General features: G+C 44.7%; 1 protein-coding gene across 1 annotated transcript in view; it reads left to right on the forward strand.

Moving 5' to 3' along the window:
- LOC115542809 (forkhead box protein J3) overlaps positions 1 to 16,602 on the forward strand; it is a 65,264-nt gene that overhangs the window by 37,907 nt on the left and 10,755 nt on the right. Inside the window, exons 5-8 of the mRNA XM_030355236.1 lie at positions 642 to 725; positions 6,255 to 6,356; positions 7,467 to 7,607; positions 15,411 to 15,612. Of these exons, the coding sequence (XP_030211096.1) occupies positions 642 to 725; positions 6,255 to 6,356; positions 7,467 to 7,607; positions 15,411 to 15,612 (529 nt within the window). The remainder of the gene's footprint in view (positions 1 to 641; positions 726 to 6,254; positions 6,357 to 7,466; positions 7,608 to 15,410; positions 15,613 to 16,602) is intronic.

Consider the following 16,602-nt stretch of genomic DNA (forward strand, 5'->3'; position numbering starts at 1 on the left):
GAATTTGGTCTGGTGGGAATCGATTGGCTACAGACGCGGGCTAAAGGAATAAAGACGGATGCCATGAGTTTACCTGATGTGAAGTAGTCCTGTGTTTTCAGTTTTATTTTTTTTGCGTTGGACGTTTGTTTTATTTCTATTCCTCCCGTTGGAGAGAAGGAGGCGGCATCACAGCAGGCTTGAGGAACCAGAGGAGATGATTGCACACAAATTTAATGTTCAATAAGTAACCTTCATAACTGCTTTGTATTGCTCTATGTTGCATTATAAAACTGAATAGCTGGCATATTGCACTCCTAGTCATACCCATGGATCTCTAATCTGTGTTTCCTACTTTCTTAGGGTTTGGGGGTTTTGTTCCTTGGCCCTAGGCCTAGGGCTCGGGGCGGTTGGTGTGACCTGTGAATCCGTTCAGACTGGAACTATTATTACAGTTTATAAAAAATACAATAGACTCTAACTTGGCTAAATACGTGGTGCAGAAATTAAGAATGACCATGGGATGATATGAACAAAATCACCACGCATTCCCTGTGGTGACGTCACAGCCCACCTGAAAGTAGGGCATCATGAGCACTTGAGGAGGGTCAGTATTTTAATTCACTCGGGTGGTTGAACCCTATGTGTCCCTCTGTCTGCAGGGATCCTACTGGGCCATCGACAACAACCCCAAGGAGGACTCGGTGCCCAGCCGGCCCAAGAAGAGGCCGCGGTCCGGGGAGAGGGTAAGCAGCCCGGCTGCCCCTCAGCAACAGTCTATACCTGAAAGCAGGCCAGGGAGTAACCTGATTCACTACCTGAGTGCAGATGTGGCAATGACATGCAAAACACGCCATCTTTTACGTGGCTTTTAGTGGGCGCCTCCAAAAGCCAGGATACAGGTTGGTGGTGTTGAACTTTAAAACTGGTTTATTGCAGAGTTTAAGAAAACAGATGACAGATCCATGCAGGAGAGCTCCCCCTGAGTGTGTGTGGTGATGGCTGGTTAAACCTGTGCACATTGATTACTCAATGCAGTTGAGCAGCCTGCCCCAGCCCCAGAGTCCAATCAGTCTGGCTCGGGTCAGGTGAGGCTGCTCAAACCAGCAAATCAACCACAGACCCTCCGTGGCCGAGAGACTTTTGAATCCATTACGGGGCAATTCGATGAAATGTTGTGGAAATACCTTACTTTACCAGGGAAGAATGACTGACAAAAACTCCAAGTTGTACAAAATATATAATTGAGAAAATTGGGATGACGAGGACATTTCAGACAAATCTATATTTCTTTGGGGCCGTGCCACCGTTCATTTCTTAAGTCGTTTTTAATCTAATTTGGATACACCACAACCTCCCCTCTCCAAATAGTAATTTTGAACTGGTGGGGTCCACTGCTACACGTACACATCAGAACCTTTCAGAGCTACAAGGGTAACCATGTCTGTTCAAAAGGAGCATGCTAGGACGTGCTTCACGTGGCCTGATCGCTGAGAGGCGTCAGTCTGGTGATGGTGGGCGTACTTTCTCTCACCAACGTTACACTTAACATTCTAAAGGGTTTCGTTGTTTTTCCTTCTCGGGGTCGAGACGTTTTAATCAGATTGTTGTAGTCCGATGCGTTTCTTTTTGAAAGAGTCCTGTTGATTGACAGGAACGCGTGCTGAGGGGCCCGCGTCTCGTTCCCCGACACATCAACCGGCCTCAGCAACAGAATTGAAAAATGCATCTGTCAAGAGGGTATAGGCAGTGGATGAGAGGCAGAATTGGTTTCTCAGCAGTACCTATCAGAGGGACCTATCTCTATATGTATTGCTTTGTGCGAGCGAGTGTGGTGATGGAGGCGTTTTCTTGGCTAGACAGAGCTGCAACATCAGCCCTGCATTACAAGTATGCAGCTTTAGCTCCGTCCAGTGACCTGCTGATAGCACCTGGCTGAATGCAGCGAGGCTGCGACCGTCTGGGTGTCCTCCATATTGGATCTTGACACTGAAAAACTCTTGTTCAGTGTCCTCCATATTGGGTCTAAACTCTGTTTCAGTGTCCTCCATATTGGATCTAAACTCTCTGTTTCAGTGTCCTCCATATTGGATCTAAACTCTCTGTTTCAGTGTCGTCCATATTGGATCTAAACTCTCTGTTTCAGAGTCCTCCATATTGGATCTAAACTCTCTGTTTCAGAGTCCTCCATATTGGATCTAAACTCTCTGTTTCAGTGTCCTCCATATTGGATCTAAACTCTCTGTTTCAGAGTCCTCCATATTGGATCTAAACTCTCTGTTTCAGTGTCCTCCATATTAGATTTTAACTCTGTCTCAGTGTCCTCCATATTGGATCTAAACTCTCTATCTCCGTGTCCTCGGTATTTGATCTAAACTCTCGGTTTCCTTTTCCTGGAATGTTTTGGAATCAATAGCTACAATGTCATTACCAGATTGTATTTGGATGACAACAACAGTCACGAGTTAGATAAGTCTTAAATTCGTTTTAAGCTATTCTTGATTGATCATTAAACGCTGGCGTGATTGGGTTGTTTTTATTCTCCTTCCTGGTGAGAACCTGCTATATTCTTCCTCCTGCCTACATCTGTTGTGTGCCTAGCAAGCAGGGGATACATGTGTCAAATGTGTCATTGGTGTGACAGATAAACAGAAACACAAGCGGTAAACAGATCTACGTCCATATGCAGTACACTGCATATATTAAAATCTGCCTTGCTGTTAGAATATTCTGGCACCGCCGGGTCTACAGTACAGTCCTGTGACTCTTTGTATGGTGGTTTTGGACAAAGGTAAAAGCCTAGCGCCAACGCTGCTGTGCTGTTCTCTACATTAAGGGTCGATGCTTAGATGAAGCGCTCTCCCTCTCCCAATAATATCCACAACACTGATAATTCCTCGTAATATTCAAAGGTGAGGTGGAGGAAACCAACCAACTGACGAATACAAGACCAATTCCACCATCCTTGTTCTGAAAACGTTTCCAAAGTGCCCAATAAATGCTCTGAAGGACCGCTCCGTGTATCGGCGCTTCTCTCATGGTCGTTGGATTGCATTCAGTCTTGCTCAGATTGACCATTAGTGCATTTTGATCTGGTTTGCAGCCTATATTTATTTAGTCGTTGTCCATTTCGCCTTTGCTTGCTGCTCATTGTTTTGTCGTATGTCTGGCTAAAATAATCACTATCTAGTCTGTCTGCCCACCTGCTTTCTGGTCGGCCTCTCTCTCTCTCTCTCTCTCTCTCTCTCTCTCTCTCTCTCTCTCTCTCTCTCTCTGTCTCTCTGTCTCTCTGTCTCTCTGTCTCTCTCTCTCTCTCTCTCTCTCTCTCTCTCTCTCTCTCTCTCTCTCTCTCTCTCTCTCTCTCTCTCTGTCAGTTTGTCTATCTTCAGATATTAATGCCTGTGTGTCCACCGTTCATCGTATATTTCTGTGTGTGTGTGTGTATGTTTTTTTTGTGTGTTACTATAAATAACTATATATAACTCAATTCATTATATTCCCTCCGCTCTCTGCTTCTCCCCCTGGGCAAAGAGCACTGCTGCAGGAGCTTGAGAGAGAGAAAAAGAGAGAGAAAGGCAGATGGAAATGGGGAGAGAGAGAGAGAGAGAGAGAGAGGTAGAAACCGATGGAAATGGAGAGGGAGAGAGAGAGAGGGAATGAGCGAGGTAGAAACAGATGGAAATAGAGAGAGAGGTGAAGGAGGATGGTGATGAAAAAAGGAGAAACTAAACAACAACAGAAGGTGGGGAATGTGTCAATCAGATAGGGAGATAGAGAGAGTATTTTGGAGAGTTGGGGTCGGGAGAGAGAATGAAGGAATGGTAGAATTTGGGAAAGAGAGAGAGAAAGAGCAATAACACGAGGTTGGGAGAGAGAGAGTATTACAGAGCGGTGGGGTTGGGGCCGAGAGAGAAAGAGTATTAAGGAAAAGTAGAATTGAGAGAGAGAAAGAGGAAGAGCGATTGAGTCTCAATGAGAGTTTTGAAGGGGGAGCGAGTTAGAGAACAAGAGGGACAGAGTAAAAGGAGAGGTAGAATCTGAGGGAGAGGTTGCGAGAGAGAGAGAGAGAGAGAGAGAGAGAGAGGTTGCGAGAGAGTTTGAAGAGAGGTAGAATCCAGGAGACAGGAGGGTGGGATTAGAGACGTGTGTTCCAGCTTATTACCACAAGAAGCCCCTTGGGCTGCCTTTAGACGTATTTTCCTCCCCCAACGATTTTATTATTTTCCCTTTCATTATTTCTTTATTTCTTAACGCACGTTAATTAATTCGGAGCCTTGTCATCTCGCCGTCCTTACGCGGAAGGGCCCTCCCCTTCCTCCCCCACCGCCGACGGACGTTGCGGGGAGACGAACGGGGGGCTGTCACATGGGCTAAGGACAATTAGGGAAGCCTTAACTGTTGGAGGAGGTGGGCAGAGTGTAGCCCGCCGCACGCTGGAGAAGAAGAAGAACAAGATTAGAGAAGGAGACGGCTGCCAATTGTTGCGGCTCGTCACTACTCAGAGTTTGGGTACAAAATAACCTGAAAGATAGTTTCATTTGGGACAGAAAATGAATATTGGGTAATACATTTATGTAAGATATTCTTGAACCTTGATTTCTTCTTATTCAAATGTTTCACAGCTCTCATTTTCTGACATAGCAAAATTTGAAAATAATGCAAATAATACTTTGGGGCAGTTGGCAAAGAAATTAAACCTGAATGTTTTACTAATGTACTGACTTACTGATTTGACACCAAAGTCAAAGTCGGCTTTATTGTCAATTACAACCAATGTACAAGACAAATAGCAGAACCGACCCGTGGTGCATTATGTATAAAGGATAAAAAATGTATTTGGTAAAATTAAATAAAATAAGATAAGTAATATTTACAATAAATAAATTCTAGATATTGCAAAATGGTCTGGAATAGTGCACGGTAGGCAAAGCAAAACGGTATATATAAATAAAGTATACCGTCAGTTTAACATTACTCGAGAATACTAATATATACAGAATGCATAGATGTACATGTATGTTCTGATAAAACCTGTGATTATACCACTCACCCATGTCGCGGTTTGTCACTGCAGCAACCTTTCTGTGTCGCCTTTCAGTATGCGTCACTCTCGAGGTATTCTGTCTGGTTCCTCAGCTTCCACAGACTGCCTTGAATCTTCACCTCGTCCTTATTGTCCCGCTAAGTCTTCTTTAGTCATGGAAAACGCGACAAAAACACTTTCTCTGCTCCGGGGAGTTTATCATAAATTAAAGATTGCATTGTTGCCCACCAATCCTCTTACTGTAAGCAGTTTGGGAGACGCAGCCCAGATACCTTGAACCCTGAGAATAGTGAAAATACTTTCCTTCATTTTTTTGTTATTATTATAACAAATCAGTCTGTAGCAGTCTGCGTCAGTTTAACCTTCCATCGACCTCGGAGCCTTCCCGAATCCCTTACACCGAGCAGAGCCGACTCTACATTTTTATGTTTATTAAAAATGAAAAAATAAGGATGGACTGCTCACTCACCTTTCTGGAAAGTCATGAAAAACACGTCTGCCTTCGTCTAGTCGGACTCATGCTGCGAGTCCTTATCCGCGTGTTCTAAGTGTGTGCTAATTAAACACAATTAAATGAGCTGCCCCTTGTTTCCAGGAATCTGAGGCAAAGGGTGCATCCCATTTCCCCCCTGGTTTGTCCGGGCACAATGCGATTAACGTCGTCACTGGCCTCCTGAACACTTAATGGAAAGCAGTGGCTCTGAGATTCACTCCGACCAGACACAGAGACACGTCTTCTGAAATGCCTTCTCAAACATTGAGGAGAATTGAAAAAAGGCATGAACTCACTGGTGGATCGTGAGTGAGCGCAGCCTTTGCTACAGAGAAGGGATAGACAGGTCATAGGCTTCCAAGGCGAGACAATCCAGCTGTAGACGAAGCTGTACTATGTAACCTCCTGTTAAATATGATGACATCCAAGGCACCGATTTCAGTCCAAATACTCTTTGCTCCAAGTGTACTGGGGTAGACTACAGCTCCTGCGATGTGCAGTGCACACGCACTGTTACTCAAAGCAGGCGTACACAGATTTATTCCACTATTCTACCACTTTGACCAAGATTAACATTTTTGCGGATATGCAACAGGGCTTTATTAATTTCCTCTTTGTTTTTGCTCCTAACTTGTTTTGGCAACACAAGTATTGCTCTCCTATTCAAATGGGAATCTTTTTTTTTATTGACTGAATGGAGTTTAACGGGCTGGATGGGATGTTTTCCCTGCCCAACAGGCGTCCACTCCCTACACCCTGGAGTCTGAATCTCTGAGGATGGACTGTATCATGTCTGGAGGGAGCTCCCCCAGCTTGGCCATCAACACCGTCACCAACAAGGTAGGACATGGGTGCCACTACGGGGGATGACTTACAAGGGACATGCTTTACAAGCTAGGAGTTGCAGGAGGAGTGTTACACGGGAGTTAAATCAAGTGACCAGACGCAAGCAAGAGGTTTACAATTTACGAGTTTAGGTGTGAGTTACAAGTTCAAGGTATGAGTTAGAAGTTAGAAGTTGAAAGTTAGGTTAGAAGTTAAAAGATGCAAGTTAGAGGTTGATAAGTTTATGGTTAAAAGGCACAAGTTTGAAGTTTGAAGTTAGAGGCGAAGCAACAAGTTAGGTTATATGTTACAAGTTTAAGGCACTAGGTTGGTGTGAGCTTTTGTAGTATGGCTGAATCCTTTCAGGTCTTTGCTGTTGTGAGGCTGTTGTACAGTACAGTACAGTACAGTACAGTACAGTACAGTAGCCGTCAAACTGTATGACGTGACAGGCTGACCTTCCAGGTTCAGGAAGTAGAAGCCTGGTGTTTTGAGTGAACCATCTGTATTCATTAATCATCACAGCTCAGTGTCGAATGCATGGGTGGAGCAAAACGCTCGCAGGACTTTCATTTCTAAATCCAATTTAATTGTCCATCAATGGTTCCCACGTCAAATTAATTGGACCCATTTGAGCCGGATTCACTTTGGATTGATTTGATTCAGTTCCTCGGGCTAAATATATATCTTGTTGTAAAGTTGTACAATGAAGTGTTGATGAAGTGTTTGATTGTAAGTCTCGCTTTTACCACCATGTGTAGAGTACATTTACCACCATACATAAAGCTCCCCCCCTGCCCCCCACACACACACAAACACACATAGAAAAAAAACATGCACACACACAAACTCAAGTTGCTCACAGAATAGGGTGTAGACGAGCTATAATACAGTGGTGCAATCCAGCAATATAAAAAGACATGACAACAACAACAACAACAACAACAACGCTGTATAGTTCAAGTGTATCACCCTCCCACATGAAGCCATTCATATGTGTGTGTGTGTGTGTGTGTGTATGTGTGTGTGTGTGTGTGTGTGTGTGTGTGTGTGTGTGTGTGTGTGTGTGTGTGTGTGTGTGTGTGTGTGTGTGTGTGTGTGTGTGTGTGTGTGTGTGTGTCACAGGTAGCGTTGTACAATGCGGACACGGAGGGCAGCGAGAGTCCCGGCAGCCTGGGAGGAAGTCTGAGCACCAGCCTGTCAGACCAGAGCCTGGCCTCCCTCAACCTCAACACGGCCAGCAGCACCGCCCACCAGTACCCCTCGGTAAGGCCGCTCACACACACACACGTGGTTCTCTGTCTCCCTCTCTCTCCCTCCCTCTCTCTCTCTCTCTGTCTCCCTCTCTCTGTCTCCTCTCTCTGTCTCCTCTCTCTGTCTCCTCTCTCTGTCTCCTCTCTCTCTCACTCTCTCTCACTCTCTCTCTCTCTCTCTCTCTCTCTCTCTCTCTCTCTCTCTCTCTCTCTCTCTCTCTCTCTCTCTCTCTCTCTCTCTCTCCCTGTCTCCCTCTCTCTGTCTCCCTCTCTCTGTCTCCTCTCTCTCTGTCTCCCCCCCTCTGCCTCCCTCACTCTGTCTCTCTCCCTCTCTCTCTCTCTCTCCCTCCCTCTCTCTGTCTCCCTCCCTCTGTCTCCCTCCCTCTGTCTCCCTCTCTCGCCCTGCCTCCTTCTGTCTCCCTCTCTCTGTCTCCCTCTCTCTCCCGTCTCCCTCCCTCTCACCCCCTCCCTCTGCATGAGAGCGACCGTCTGTGTGCTGATTGTAAAGACGATCATTGACGCAGAGCATTGGGTCTGGGGTCTCTGGTGCTGCTCGCTGTCCATGCCCGGCCTCCCCCTCCCCCCCCCCGATGAAGGGTGGTGGGCTGGGTGATTTATAAGGGATGAGCACCCTCTCGTTCCTGGGGATGTAATCAGCCGCGGCCGTGTTCCTGGCGTCTTTCTTCCCAAGTGGGTCTTTTCGCCAAGAGCGCGTTTCATGTAAACACATGGCGACCTTAGCGCCGATGTTGTACCACTATTAGCTTCAAAGACGTGAGACGAAGGGGATTTTTTCTTTATTCTCATTTGTTTATTAAGCACGTGTGGAGTGCCTAAACGTCAGGGAAAAAGCGGTCGAAAAACGAGTTATTTCCAAAGTCTCGATTATGGTCTATGTTTTCTCAGAATTGCACTTGTTTCTTCACGCCGTAACCGCCTTACGCAGGATTTGCTTTTTGTCGACGAGGGAGACAACATGGCCGACGTGTCACAGCGATGTTACGAACGAAGCAGGAACTGAGAAACGGTGAATGAGTTCGGAAGACTTGGCAGGTTCTCAGTAACCTTGTTAAGGAATGGCTTCATCATTGGCTCCATTTATTTATCTGTAAAGAAGGACTGTGTTCCGGTGTCATTTTGAGCAATCACATACACACCATCCGTTTGATGATGTCATCCTCCGGAAATTCAGATATATATTATAATACCGTGTGTGTACATCAATGGAAGCATCATGACTCAAGACATGCACACATGCACTCATATTATTATAAGACGCTTGGGATAGCAGTGCTTATCCCAATATATATATATATATATATATATATATATATATATATATATGTGGGGGGTCAGGGGGCATGCCCCCCTGATTGAGCTGGCTGTTCTCAATCACAACACGCATTCCATCCAAGCTAGCCTACATCAGGCATTCTGACTCAAACCTCATGCACTCCCCCCCATATATATATACATACAGTATATATATATATATATATATATATATATATATATATATATATATACTGTATGTATATATATATATATATATATATATATATATATATATATATATATATATATATATATATACTGTATGTGTATATCTATATGTATAACATAAATATATATATATATATATATACAGTGTTTCCCCTAGAACTTTTTGTAGCAGTGGTTCTGTGAGTTGGTAACCTAGCAACGCTAGGGGGGGGTCAGGGGGCATGCCCCCCTGATTGAGCTGGCTGTTCTCAATCACAACACGCATTCCATCCAAGCTAGCCTACATCAGGCATTCTGACTCAAACCTCATGCACTCCCCCCCACAATTATTCCAGAATTCAAGCAAAGCAAGAATGACCAAAAGTCACTTTGAGTCAACAAGAGACTGACTCCACCGACTATCAATTTCTATCCAAAATTAAAACAGCCGACCACATGAGTGCAAAAAACACAAAAGACCTCGCCACAGCACCAGCAAATCGTAAGCAATAAATATCGCGTCTTACCTTTATTTATGTGGCAGTGGTCTGCAGAGTTCAACAGGTTATCGTTCTGATACTGTCCATGGTACTAGCATCCTGCTCTGGTGCATTTTACCTATGTATTCAGGGTAAAATGACTTGATTGTCTGATGCCTCATCATTGCATCCCAGCCAAAGAGTATTGTTATTATTAGTATTGGCTACTTGCCAAAACGAAAAAATAACTTCACAGTGTGTCAATTTTACAATGTATTTGTTATCATTCGTAGCGTTGATCAGCAGAGAAATAGTTCACCAAAGTCGTTGACGTCGCTTAGCAACCGAATACGCTGGGGTTGATAAGTTACCGGACTGCGGAGTGATACAGATGACGTGAATCAGAGGCAAAAAATCCACTTTCCTTGACAGCGGTCAAAAATGCTGGACGTGAGCATTCCACGGCATTGAGAAGAGCCGTGTAATAAGTAAGGGTTAATCACCGAGAGGCAGGGCAATAAACAGTTTGATATGCCCGGCTCTTGGACGGCTTAGATGTGTGTGATGCGATGTGTTTTGGATTGTCGGTGCCGTTAAAGTAACATTTATAAACGTTTACGACTTACGGCACCGACAATCCGAAACCCAAGTGGAATCTAGATGGAAAAAGTGTGTAGTTCAAAACGTGAGCAGCATTTACTTCTTCGTCACCTGGAGAGCTTGTTATGTACGATCATTAAAAAAAACATGTTATCCCGTAGACATTTGACCGATGGAACCAGAGCCTTGGAGGCAGGTCTATTCATACTTTTATGAATTGAGAAGAGCCGTGTAATAAACAAAAATAATTGACAACTGAACGTTGGGAAGGCGATACAAGTTATGTATAGAGGAGCAGTCTTCAGCATTGAGAAGAGCCAAGAGCCATCGAGTGTAATAATCCATAATAATTAAACTCAAGTTGTTGTTGTTGTTTTGGGTACAAAATTAATCTTGACGAAAAATGGTGGGGACGCGTCCCCAGTGTCCCCAGTGGAACTGACGCCTATGGTTAAATGATTACTTCTGGTGAGATTTTTTGGGGAAAATTTACAGATTGAGCTTCCAAATATGACACAACAACCAACAGAGTCAAGGTATCTGCTGGGCCAGATCATTGTGCAAATGGGCCTTGAACTTGGCAGAAACAATTTTATTTATATATATACATTTCTTTTTTTTGCAGTGGCGCTGACAATCCGCCGCTGCTGAACGCATATATGGGAAACATATATATATATATATATATATATATATATAATAAACTGTATATATATATATATATATATATATATATATATATATATATATATATATATTAGAGCTGTCAGTTAAACGCGTTATTAACGGCGTTAACGCAAACCAATTTTAACGCCGTTAAACAATTTAGCGCGCGATTAACACAATTATTTTATTGAAAAAAAAAAAAACTTTTTTTTTTTTTTTTTCTTTGGCTCAAAACAAAGAAGCAGTAGACTGACTGCTATGTTCAAATGACATTTGTTCAAAGCAGGCGTTTAATTGCACTATAGGCTCTTTTTTTGTATCGTCCTGTTTTGATCAGTATATGCCAATGTTGTTATCAATAAAAAATCATTTGCACAAGGCAAGCCGATGCACTTCACCATGTTGATAAGAGAATTTAAATGAGAAGAATTATGGGACAAAAAAATCAAGGGATATTTAGCATAGAAAAATAATTTGCGATTAATCGTGAGTTAACTATGACATTAATGCGATTAATCACAATTAAATATTTTAATCGCTTGACAGCTCTAATATATATACATAGAACATCAATTTGGTCTATACTAATCCCTGATCCAGCAGTCCTACTTTTATCGAAGAACTTCAGGGGTTGGAAACCAAGAACTGCAAAGGGCGGAGTTAGTCATTGTTTACCGTCGCGTTACGGAGATAATCCACCGAGGTGAAACTCATGTGCACGAGTGGATGAATCGTCGGGAAAGGGATTTCAATAAGTGTATTCCTACACAATCACGTTTGTCAATCATATGCTCACAGATTCCTGCCCCCAGCAAGAGGATTGATCAAAACTAATATGAAGCGAGAGAAAGTTAAACACCCATTCACCAGAGTTTAAGTCGTCTGCCATCAGGCCTCAGACGGTAATCGTCTGATTAAACGTCTGATTTGTGAGACTATGTCGATACTAATCAACGGGAGAGGTGTTGTGACGATAGCACATGTATAATTCCCCCTTCATTACCAGCACTGGCCTGGAAGAGGCTGAGATGAGCACTCGGGGTCGTGGTAATGCACTCAGCACTCGGCCCCCACTCCTGTGTGTTTGAGCATTGTATGTATATGATCTCAGTGAGTCATCGCGTTGCGGCTCACAAACAAAGCTCTCAATCAACGAGGCGTCGTGTTTTAATGGCATCAGAAGATCTCTGCGGCTGTGATGAAACGCATGGAGAGGTTGGCTGTGATGTGATGAGTTATAGTAACGCTCCGTCATACAAACACCACACACACATGACACCACCGGTTACAGCTCTGTCGTTGAAAGGCGGAAATTATGCTAACCTGATGTTTTTTTTTTTTTGGGTGGGTTTGGGAGATTCTCTTTACTTCATGTTTTAATCTAAGCAAACCAATGGGATTCAACGTGTGCGCAAACGCGCGCGCACACACACACACACACACACACACACACACACACACACACACACACACACACACAGACACAGACACAGACACAGACACAGACACACACAGACACACACACATGCACGCACACATGCACGCACACACGCACATGCAGACACAAACAAGCAGACACATTCCCGGACCAATGCATGAAAGCATAAATACATAGAAGACAAACAGAGGCAAACAGAAGTATTTTTGCCTAGTATCTGTCACGCACACACACAGAAAAACTTACACATACACACACGCACAGACAAACGCACACACACACATACACACACAGACACACGGAAACGGAGGTGTGCCAGTGCCTGGGGTCTTGGATGAGGCAGTAGGTCTACTCTTGGCAGACAACTGGATATACAGGGACGTACTTGGCCAGTTAACACAGTGGCTGCTCAAATTGATCAAATACTTCCTTGTCCTCTGCTAAACAAGGTCCTTTGGCTATTTGAATCAATTAGTCGCATATGGACACTGTGTGTGTGTGTGTGTGTGTGTATGTGCAGGCTTTTACGTGTTTGAGTGTGTTGGGGGGCGGGGGGGGGGGGCTGTTACACATCTTGCTTGTTTGTGATAATAAATTGACTTTTTAACGGAGGAGATTAGGTTGGCACACTAGGGGCTGGCCAATATCTATCCAATAATTAATCTCTCAGTAAAGTTTCAGACGCGGGGCTGATTATCATTCCTCGGCCGTAACAATATCTTTATAATTCACAGATGATGCGATTTTCAAGACGTAATGTCCATTTAATGGAAATTTCTCATTTTTCTTCCATTTGTGCTACTTTATCGTTCTAAACCTCCCGTTCAGGTTGATACTCACCGTGGCTGGAGTCCAACACAGAATAACGTTGTGTTCCCAACACCAGTTCGCTATGACTGGTGGCTAACGTTTTCACGCTATTGATTTTTCCGATCGCGGTCATTTATGACCGGTACCATTGTAGGGTGAGAGAGAGACTGTGTGATCGGCTCCGGCCCTCACTGCAGAGTGCATTCATACCAGCCTATGGCGTCCGCAACGTTCTCCGCCTCACCAGTGTGACCTGAAATGACCAGACCTTTCCCATTTCCAGGTGATTGCTATGACCAGGTGACACTGGTCAATACACAAACAGGTCGCATTCCAATATGTCGGGAAGGACACAGAAATTGCCGGTTGTTAATTTTTTATTTGATCCGATATTAGTTTTGAAGTAGTGTTTGTCACCATTTGAATTGTATGACGTGGTATTTACATTTATATTAATTTTGGAGCGATGACAACTATTCAACTCTAAGTGCTGCACAAGTTTGTTTGAAAACAACATCTGGGCCTAGCTAAGAGTATCTCTGGGTCAGAGCATCAGAGGAGATGGGGCATGGGTATGTTGGTGTTCCGGGGATGGCGAAGGATTCTGCTGATCGCATGTCGCTATGCTGCTCATTGGTGTAGCTCCTCATGCTGATCAGCCCATTTTTTGTCTCATTGTTAATTCAAATCCAGTATAACAAATTTAATACATTTGTTGATTTCAACAAGGTTTCTTTGTGTGTGTGTCTGTGTGTGTGTGTGTGTGTGTGTGTGTGTGTGTGTGTGTGTGTGTGTGTGTGTGTGTGTGTGTGTGTGTGTGTGTGTCTGTGTGTGTGTGTGTGTGTGTGTGTGTGTGTGTGTGTGTGTGTGTGTGTGTTCACATGCTGTGTGGCCATTTTTCTCTGAGTTTTGGTGTCATTTCAAACTTAACTCCAGCCAATACATCGGTTCACTGCACACTCTCAAGAGCATCGGCATCTGCTTTCAGCTCCGCTTGGAGGGTAGCCCAACTTCCAGCATAGCTAAGCCCTTGTTTTGGAATTAGCTCCATCCTCTTTTCTTTGTCTTTTACTAATGACTTTGTTTTCTGAATTACAAAAATCCCAGAATCAAGGTAAATTGGAGTTTCGCTGACCTTTAATACACAGAGAGACTTAAATATCCCAGCTAGTGGTCGATTGGGAGTTATGTGTGTCTTCTTCATTGGTAGGTATAGAGATTGTTGGTCCTTCTTCAGTTGTGGAATGTCTGGAAGTTGGTTCTGCTTCAGTGGTGAATATAGAGGTTGTTGGTTCTTCTTCGGTGGTGAATATAGAGAATGTTGATTCTTCTTCAGTGGCGAATATAAAGGTTGTTGGTTCTTTTTCGTTGGTGAATATAGACGTTGTTGGTTCTTCTTAGGTGGTGAATATGGAGGTAGTTGGTTCTTCTGCGGTGGTGAATATTCGTTCTTCTTCAGTGGTGAATAAGGAGGGAATTGGTTCTTCTTGGGTGGTCAGAATAGAGGTAGTTGGCTTTCTTCTTTGGGGGCTATGGAGGTAGTTGTTCTTCTTTGGTGGTGAAAATAGAGCTAGTGGGTCCCTCCTTGGCGGTGAACATAGTAATGTGTCTCTTCTTCGGTGGTGAATATATATGGTAGGTGTCAGAGCTGCACTGGGATGATGGAGAGGGAACAGAGTGTGGGAGGTTCTGGATCTTTTGTTTTGGGGGTGTCATGTGGAAAGTACTGTGTATGCCGGGTTAGTACCGCACGCACTCAGCGGTGCTACCTTCTCCATCTCATTCTGTCTAGCTCTCTCTCTCGATCTATTTCTAAAAAATCAATTATTATAATTATTGTCATCTGTCTGTCCGTCTGTCCGTCTGTCTGTCTGTCTGTCTGTCTGTCTGTCTGTCTGTCTGTCTGTCTGTCTGTCTGTCTGTCCGTCTGTCCGTCTGTCCGTCTGTCCGTCTGTCCGTCTGTCTGTCTGTCTGTCTGTCTGTGTCTGTCTGTGTCTGACTGTCTGTGTCTGACTGTCTGTCTGTCTGACTGTCTGTCTGTCTATATATCTGTATGTCTGTCTATCTCTGTGTATTATACATACATATCTATCGATCCCTACTTAGTCACTAAACTCTCTCTCTCTCTCTCTGTCTCTCTGTCTCTCTGTCTCTCCGTCTCTCTCTCTCTCTCTGTCTCTCTGTCTCTCTGTCTCTCTGTCTCTCTCTCTCTCTCTCTCTGTCTCTCTGTCTCTCTGTCTCTCCGTCTCTCTCTCTCTCTCTGTCTCTCTGTCTCTCTGTCTCTCTGTCTCTCTCTCTCTCCATGTCTCTCTACCTCCCCATCCCTCTCTCTCTCCTCCAGGTGGGTAGCCACTCGGAGCAGCACACCCCCCCGCCGCCTCCGCCCGCGCCCCCTGCCCCTCCGCAGCCCCCCCAGTACGGGCTGCCGTCGGCGGGGGAGGCCCGGGACAAGCAGCCCCTCTGCTTCTCAGACTTCCAGGACCTCAGCGCCTCCTTCCGTTCCCTCTACCAGCGTGTCTTCCAGCAGTCCTTCTCCCAGCCAGGTGTGTGTTTGTTTGTGTTTGTGTGCATGCACGCGTGCGTGTATGATGGGTGAGTGTGTGAGTGCAGTTCGTGTGTGTTGGTCGTTGTGTGTTTTTGTATCTGTGTTGTGTGTGTGTTCTGTGACTTAGAGCAGTCTTTCTCCATGCATGGTGTGTGTGTGTGTGTGTGTGTGTGTGTGTGTGTGTGTGTGTGTGTGTGTGTGTGTGTGTGTGTGTTTGCGCGCGCGAACGTGTGTGTGTGTGTGTTTGTGCATGCTTGATTTTCAATATCTTTCTGCTCTCTTCCTTTCTTCCAACAAGGTGTGCACGTGTAAGTGTGCACGTGTCAGTACGGGGGGGGGGACGGACGCACGCGTTAGCCCTAGCGCTAGCTCGTCGAGCTGCGTGCTTGATTGCCTTTTAGTGAGAACGCGCTAACGGCGCTGCATGCTAGCCCGCGCTGCTACATGTTCCTTGTGCAGCGATGTCTGCACAACCTTGACACAAGGTTGTGCATGTAACAACAACAACAAGCACGTACGTTTACACCAAGCAGCCTGCACTGTCAGGCTGCGCCCACATAATTAACTGTCAAGTGTACATCGAACTGCAGTCGCTGTAGACAAAAATGTTACATTGTTTGGATTGCAGTCAAAGCATTTCACCACTCAAGCCGCCTCTTCGTCCTCCTCCACCACCTCCTCCCCCTCCTCCTCCTCCTTCTCCTCCTTTATTGTGCTTTAATAAACAAACAATCTATTGTTCCACATATCTACAGTTTACGGCTCGCTCAGTCAAATGAGTAAAGGCAATTAGCAGGCAGAGATATTTGGAGGAAGTGGGGGGAACAGCAACAGTACGAACACGTATGCAGCGAAGCAGAGCCAAGATTTCGAGGAGCTCCGATAGCGAGCTAATTAGATTTCTTCTCCTAGCGCTGTGTTTTTTTTTTTTTTTGGTGAGGCATCTCGCTAATTGCTTCCTGAAGCCTCCGGTCGGGTCACGTGACCT

Source organism: Gadus morhua, chromosome 1 (assembly GCF_902167405.1).
Source record: "Gadus morhua chromosome 1, gadMor3.0, whole genome shotgun sequence".
Taxonomy (NCBI): Eukaryota; Metazoa; Chordata; class Actinopteri; order Gadiformes; family Gadidae; genus Gadus; species Gadus morhua.